This window comes from Lampris incognitus, chromosome 1 (assembly GCF_029633865.1).
Source record: "Lampris incognitus isolate fLamInc1 chromosome 1, fLamInc1.hap2, whole genome shotgun sequence".
NCBI lineage: Eukaryota > Metazoa > Chordata > Actinopteri > Lampriformes > Lampridae > Lampris > Lampris incognitus.
Window position 1 is genome coordinate 100,904,081 of NC_079211.1, and position 7,677 is coordinate 100,911,757.

General features: G+C 44.1%; 1 protein-coding gene across 1 annotated transcript; it reads right to left on the reverse strand.

Moving 5' to 3' along the window:
• Positions 1–210: 210 nt before the first annotated feature.
• On the reverse strand, positions 211–4,663 carry sprn2 (shadow of prion protein 2). The gene is made up of 2 exons (XM_056287245.1): positions 4,610–4,663; positions 211–3,794 (listed from the first exon to the last, which is right to left on the reverse strand). The coding sequence occupies exon 2, from the start codon at positions 3,771–3,773 to the stop codon at positions 2,319–2,321; it is 1,455 nt and encodes a 484-aa protein (XP_056143220.1). The 5' UTR covers positions 3,774–3,794; positions 4,610–4,663; the 3' UTR covers positions 211–2,318.
• Between the last annotated feature and the right edge of the window lie 3,014 nt (positions 4,664–7,677).

The following is a 7,677-nucleotide window of genomic DNA, read 5'->3' on the forward strand; positions in this document are numbered from 1 at the left end:
AGCCTGCAGCAGTAATCGTAAATTGTTTTTATTACTGCTGCAGGCTGCATAGTTGTGTTTTGTAGCTTGTGTTTCTGCAAAATAAAAGAATCAATCATTGTTTATTTTCACGCGTGATTTGTCAATAGCAATTCTGCCGCTGTATTTATTATGCACCAAGCTGAAGACGTGATATACTGTCACAAGGAAAACACAGAGAAAGCACGTTAGTGATGTTGATACGTTTATTAGACAACGTAAGCAGTGCAAGGGAATAGTGCAAGTCAACAACAGTATTCAGTAGAAAGTCCAGCAAATGGGAACACACCCAGGGTACCTAGCACAGCCACCTGTCCAGTCTTGTCTGAATAAAAAAAATGTTTGTGGAAGTGGACTGAAAAGCCGAGCCGATTCTATGGATCCGAAACCGTTCAGTATGAAAAGGGAAATGGACGGTGGAGAAGTTGCAGAGTACCTCAGAGGGAGTACCAAAAAAAGGCATCCATGTCCTTACAGCAGATATGTAAGAATTTCAACTACATTCACAGCAAGACACCATGTAGGGACAGAGATGTAACGTCACAATACGATAGTTGATGTAGAGAAAATTATTGCTGACAATAATAATAAAAAAAAAAATCACAAGAAAGTGGTCAGATTTTGAGTTCAAATGCTGCCAACTGCTATTTCGATAACGCTGGTTTGGAGATGATTACCCTGCATCCAAGTATGTTTAAACACTGGCACATCGACAGCCTTGCTTAAGAGCACTTGCATTACAATCTAAGGTCAAAACGCTTACCGGGGACGGGCGGGAGATGAAGCCTTTACAATAACCACAAAAGCATTAGAACATAAGGTGCAATGAAAGGAGATGATAAATCAATACATTCAACATACATTAAACTGCAAACGCAACAACAACAAAAATACTTGCATATGTAAAAGGTACCATAAGTAATGTTAATTTCCCAAGTACTGAGCAAGGGGTGCTGCGGTCATTACATCTGCCGGCGTGTTGAAGCAGGGATTACTATAGTTTTGAAGCTTGGGGGTTTGCAGATTCTTTTTCCAGAGCCATCAGTTCATCAGGTTACCTCAGTTAAAAAGTAACTTTTAACTGCTTTTCGAATCTCAGCCAGGCTTTGATTTGAAATTCCTTTGAACCTTGACGACACACATTTCAGCCCCCAGTTTGAAGCAATGGTAAAAACGTGTTCCTGTGCTGCTTCTTAAATGAAGAATCACCCTCACAGTGCATGATCCTTCGCTGTGAAACTGACTTGTTAGACTATTAATACACTGCAAGATTAGGCTGTAGTTATTGCTGGTAGTAAATGAGTTCCAATGTCAGCTGTTAACATGTAGCCTAATTCACCATTCCTTTATCATCTCCCAACTATGGTTAGTGTCTGAAGGAGACTGCTCCACCATCAAAACCAGTGCCCATCCCAGTGTTGTTACACACTACACTAATGTTTCATCTCTATTGTCATGGAACAGTTTTGTTTATCATATCATCACCGTGGCCGGCCCCACAGGTGCAAGCTTACCCTCATAGTCCCTCGCAACTGAGTAAGCACAACGGAAAAAATAAATGACCAAAACATTCTTAAAGAAACATTTCTATATGACAAGATAATTCAAACAAAACCTGTACACTAATGAATAACTAATTATGAAAAAAAAGGTTTTCTGTGATTACTATCATAAATGTTGAGGTATTAACCAATCACAGAGCTACTTAATTTCTATGTGGTTGTATTGCACACGACTGTATCACTCAGACTACTAAATGTTTCCATGCCAAACACTGCAGTTTTAACTGAGCCAGTCGGATGACTTCACTATAGATCATGTCAACTCCCTTGACTCTTGTCAAGAGAACGCAATCTAAATGGACTTTAATGGCCCAGTTTTCCAGAGCCCATTGAAATCTAGTTAAATTGTTGTGCAATTAATTGAATTTTCCTCTCCTGGGAATGGAAATGGGCTATGAAAGGGTTGTAGTCAGGCTGTTCTCAGATCCAATCATTCCTTTTCTTACTTGGAACTAAACGTCCAGGGATGTAGTATGTGGACCCACTTTGTAGGATTGTGCACATGCCTGAGCTTGCAATATAAAGAAGATATTAAAAAGATAGAAAAAAAGCAGAAATCCACACATATGATGGGGAGCATCCTGATGACTCAGAGTGCAAACAAACCCCATCTGTTCCTTAAATTACACTCTGAATGATCACTGGAGCACAGTAGTTCCCCAACTCTCCATCTGTTTATGATGCAATTTCACTTATTCTCCATCTTCATCCATTCCATCGATGCCTCTGCCAATTGTCTCAGTGCAGTGGTAGCATGTGGTTATTCAGCAGCATCAACACAGTGATGGTGACCACAGTCAAAAGCTCCAGGAAACCCATCCCCAGTCCCTGTGCTCCTCCCCTGAGATCTATTTTCCTCTTATCCTGTGTCTGCTTCTCTAAAAATCTCTCTGAGTATACCATGTACAGCTCCACACACCTTCTGGCCTTTAGTTGCTCAATCAGGGCTGGGTAGCCGACCTCCACGATGCTGACTGTAACGTCATCTGTGTCATCCTCGCCAGCGTTGTCCAACACTGGGGGCAGGGGGTTGGCTTTAGACTGGCTTGTGGGGCTGGGAGTCAGAGGTGAAGGGGTCAAGGATTTCTCTTCTGTAGTGCTGTTACTCTCCATTGTGTTGTTGCCATCATTTGAGGCCAAGGTGACCGCAGTTGTGGTAGTAGACACGGTGGTGGTAACAACAGCCGGTTTATTTCTTTGTGTATGCTCTTCAGGCAGCAGATCTTTTCTCTTCACGCAAGCATCCATGTAGTTGTCATAGGTTATAGAAGGTTGACTGAACTTGTAGTCTCTGCTGTAGTCATTCTCATCAGTGGACCTGGTGCCATATCTCTTATACATGTAGTGGTTATAGTAGTACTCCTCCTGGGGGCTGTGGAATTGGAAGGGAGGACGGGGGAATCTTCCAAGTCCATAGCCAATAGCCATCCCTGCCACAGCCCCTGCTCCTGCTGCCATTAAAGCACTACTCCCAAATCCTTTGGATTTAACAGATGGACCTAAACCCATTCCCTGAACTGAACGGGCAAATGGAGAGCCACCTGCATGTCCATACCCCCCATATCCATAGCTTCCTCCATAGTGAGGACTCAGGACTTTGTTATTTGGATTGGGGTTAAAGAATCCCCCTGAGTAACCTCCACAATTTCCATAACCGCCATTGCCTCCATACGTGCAGCCTTGTGCTACATGTCCCCCAGCTGGATACCTTCCAGCAGGGTAGCCACCAGCTGGGTATTGGTTAGGGTAGTTTCCTCTTCCTGGCTGCTGGGGGTAATGGCCACCCTGGGGGTAATAGCCACCCTGGGGGTAATAGCCACCCTGGGGGTAGGCACCTTGGTTAGGGTAACTGCCCTGATTGGGATAGCCAGCTCGGCCAGGTTGCTGAGGGTACCCTCCTTGAGGAGGATAGCCGCCATAACTGGGATAGCCTCCCTGGTTGGGGTACCCACCCTGAGGGTTCTGGGGCTGCCTTGGGTAGTTTCCAGGCTGAGAGTTGGTGTCCCAGCTGGGTTTGCGACCTGTGTTGGTGTTGGTGTTGCCTCGGTTGGAGCTGCCACCACGGTTGGAGGGTTTCCCAAAGCCAAGGCCAAAGCTAGGTTTCCCAAAGCCTCCACCCCTCTTGGCCTGGGAGAAATCGATCTGAGCCAAAAGCAGGCCCAGACACAGCATGGCTACTGATGTCAGCTTCATTTCTTCACAACTGAGGCAGTGCTGATGGAGAAGAATAATAAAATGGAGAGGGGAGAAAAAATTACATATAAAATAAAATCCCTACGTAGCCAAAGTTTCTTCTTACAAAGAGACAAACAGTCAAGAGAGTAAACGACTGTTGACAGAAACCATTGCTTCAACCCTGGGGCTAATTAATACAAGGACATGGGGGTGATGGAAAATTCCATGGAGCATGTCAATATTCTGAGTATATATTATTCTAACGCTTGGTTACATAGATAATGCGATAACGAGATAATACGGTAATACACACAGCTGATGCATTCAACCCCGTTATCTGACAGAAGCAATCATAATAGAGCAGAGTGACCCCAACACCGCTTACTGTGCCTGGCGTACCGTAACTGGCAGGCCCCTTTTCAAAATGGCGCTCTGGGTTGTCTAGTTGAAGACGCCTGCAAGGTGCAGTCAGGACGACGTAAACATAAAAAACGTGTTTCCTAACGCGAGATCAGTCACCGTCGGATGAATAAAAACATAAAATACAACCCCCTGTGTGTTCAGTTCTTATTCATAACGGCTTAGCAGGGATATATCAATAATATGAATAACAATAATAATAATCCACAGCGGGACCTAGGCGACAGTAACGGAGCGGCGCACTGTAACGGGCCCCTGTTATGGGGCTAGTGACGCAGCTCTGCAGCTGCTCACACATACACTTGCCCCCCGCTACGTCCTCTCCGCCGCACAAACCACGCCGTGCTCACCCAGTAACAGACACAGAGAATAGGAGCAAACTAGCATTTTTCCCTCAAATCAATTTATCCATCCGGTATTGTACGTGTGTTTACCTTATTTTGCCAATGCGAACGTCACCTCAGTCACCGTATCTCGAGTCCAGTCCAATACAGCGTGACAGGGACTTAAAGACGTCGGGGGGCAAGCGGAACAGATGGGGGCGGGTTTTCTACACGCACCAATGACGTCATGTTCCCATGAGGGTTAACGGGAATAACCACGAATCGGTAAATAAATAAATAAGTAGTCAGGAATCAGGAACACTTTGTCATTTCACTTCATGCACTTGTGTACATGGAATGAAACGAAATGCAGTATAATAATAATAATAATAATAATAATCTTTATTTGTACAGCACCTTTCAAACAAGAAATGCAGCTCAAAGTTTCCAATAAACTATATGCACCGAGTGCTTCACATGAAAATATACATAGAATGAACATAAAACAGGTATAGAGTGCCATAATTAATAGAAAATAAGATGGAAAATAAAACCCACTTGGTAATAATAATAAAAACATAAAATAAAAGTAAAGTTAAAAAAATAATACATAGAATGCATATAATCAAGTAAAACAAGTAAGGGATGATGTACAGCGAGTCAGTTATTATTGCGACAGAAACTCGCTGTACATTATCCCGCTTATTACGTGGCTGCTTGCTAAAGGAATCAATAATATCGATTTAAAAATAATTGTATTTATTTAAAAATGATTAAAGCAACAAAATTTGCCGGACTTCTTTCTGCGGATTGATATAATTGGACGTGATCCTCCGGAGTCTACCAGAACTGTGACCATAGCAACAGTCTGTTATTGGAGGGGGGGGGGGACAGACCGTATGCTCTAATTCAGTGGTTCTCAACCTTTTTGGGGTCCTGGACCCCCTGCGTATTTTTGATCTACCCTGAGGACCCCTCCACCTGATCTTGGGGGAGGGGGGTTGCAATTTGTAGAAACAGTAGAAACTGCATTTTAAATTGCATTATAGCATTTATTCACTCTTTGGGGCAAAAATAAGAGCTTTCAGTTGTAACTTAGATATAGTTAACAAAACAGAATTCTTATGCAGTAACTTTCAGATATATGTAACAAAACAGAATATGTATTCAGTAACTTTCAGATATATGTAACAACAGAAATTTTATGCAGTAACTTTTAACAATGCAAACGGGAGCGAGATCTCTTATTAAAATACAATAAATTACACTTGTGAAACAGATGTAATTAGAGAAAAAAGTCCTGTTACCCTTTATAGTTTAGGTAGATAAAGGTCTCAGTCACATTTGAGTAAAATAATCCTATTTCTATAAATGTCATAGGATCTTTTTTTTAAAGATATTTTATTTTCACGGACCCCTTGCAATTACACCACGGACCACTAGGGGTCCGCGGACCCCCGGTTGAGAAACACTGCTCTAACTGACCAATCAGAATTGAGTATTCAACAAAGCCGCGTAATAAAACATGTTAAAAGAAGTGCAACAGTGTGTAAGTGCGAAGCAAAGTGCAAAAAAGAATTGCAGGCCTGTATCAGGAGAGGCATAGCTATTAAAGGCTAAAGTGATAAAGGAACAGTTTTTAGCTTTCTTTTAAAAATATTTGGCGAGCTGGCTTCCCTGATATCTATAGGTATTCTGCTCCATAGTTTTGGGGCGTAGCTGACAAAGGCTGCATCCCCGGTTTTCTTTCGGCTGTTGCTGGTGTAAACTACTAATAAGACACGTTAGCCCATAGATAACGAGTCTGACCCTTTAGCCGAGCGGTTAGTGACGTCGCCTTGTGGTGTAGTACACCCCGTATCGAATCCCGCACCGGGCAAGAAAATAACCGGTTACACTGGGAACCTCCAATAAACCAGCAGCAGATGACCCGCAGCAAATGGATAACAAGGGAGTGTAACTGTTTATTTTCTTGCCCGATGCGGGATTCGACACGGAGTGTACTGCACCACAAGGCGACATCACTAACCGCTCCACTAAAGGGTCAGACCCGTTAGCTAGGGGCTAACGAGTCTTATTAGTAGTTTACAGTCGTCACCCTCCCCGGAAGCGCGCCCTCGCGCTCCGAAGAGACCTCTGAGGATCTGCACACTTCCGGATCCCACCGCTACCACCAATGTAACCGGTTATTTTCTTGCCCGGTGCGGGATTCGATACGGGGTGTACTGCACCACAAGGCGACATCACTAACCGCTCGGCTAAAGGGTCAGACCCGTTAGCTACGGGCTAACGTGTGCTATTAGTAGTTTACAGGAGTTAGCAATGTAGCTTGGTCCTAGCCCATTAGGGATGGGGTGCCCAACCAGTCGATCGCGGGCTGGTCGACCGCGACATGATTTTGAAAAGTTAGATTTTGAAGGGGGGGGGGGGATCGGCGGTCCCTTGTGTGCACATCTTGATTTACATCGAATCTGACTATCTATTAAGAGGCAAGGTCAGCATCAGTCCTGTATTAGTCAGATTCAACATCAATCTCGATATTATCGTAACAGGTGTCTGAAATTCAGCTTTGACCAGAAATGTAAAGCGCGCTGAGTGGCTGTTGCAGCTAGAAAGGCGCTATATGAAATGCAACTTGATTGATTGATTGGCAAATTAGTATCTCACTCGCAAACTCTGACGTATGAAGGCGTAACCTTACGCCTTATGGAGCAGAGGAGACGCGAGCCGTGACTAACGTTAACAAGGTCGCCTCATCATTTCCACAATGAATGGGAGGAAGCTTATTTTCTCGTTTATCCATCTGTCTGGTCTGCACTGCTAGTGTGGCTGTGCCGAAGAAGGGTCATCTGGAGCGGCGTTTTAAAACGGTGCACAAAAGCTACGATACAGATTTCCCAGTGAAAACAGCTCTACGAACCAGGAAATGGCAGGAATTGGAGTCTAATTGGCAGCGTTTTTACGAGACCCAACACCAAGGGCAAGGCTGCCCTTGGCTGCCGAGAATCTTCAGGACCAATTGAAGAAGGACATTGAGGCACGTGGGTGTTTCTCCCTCCGGTTCGACGAGTCAGCCGACATGGTGGATGTGGCACAGTTATGCACCTTCATTAGGATGGCCTTTGAAGACATGAGCGCAAAAGAAGAGCTGCTCGCCATTTCGCCACTTAAAGGAAAGA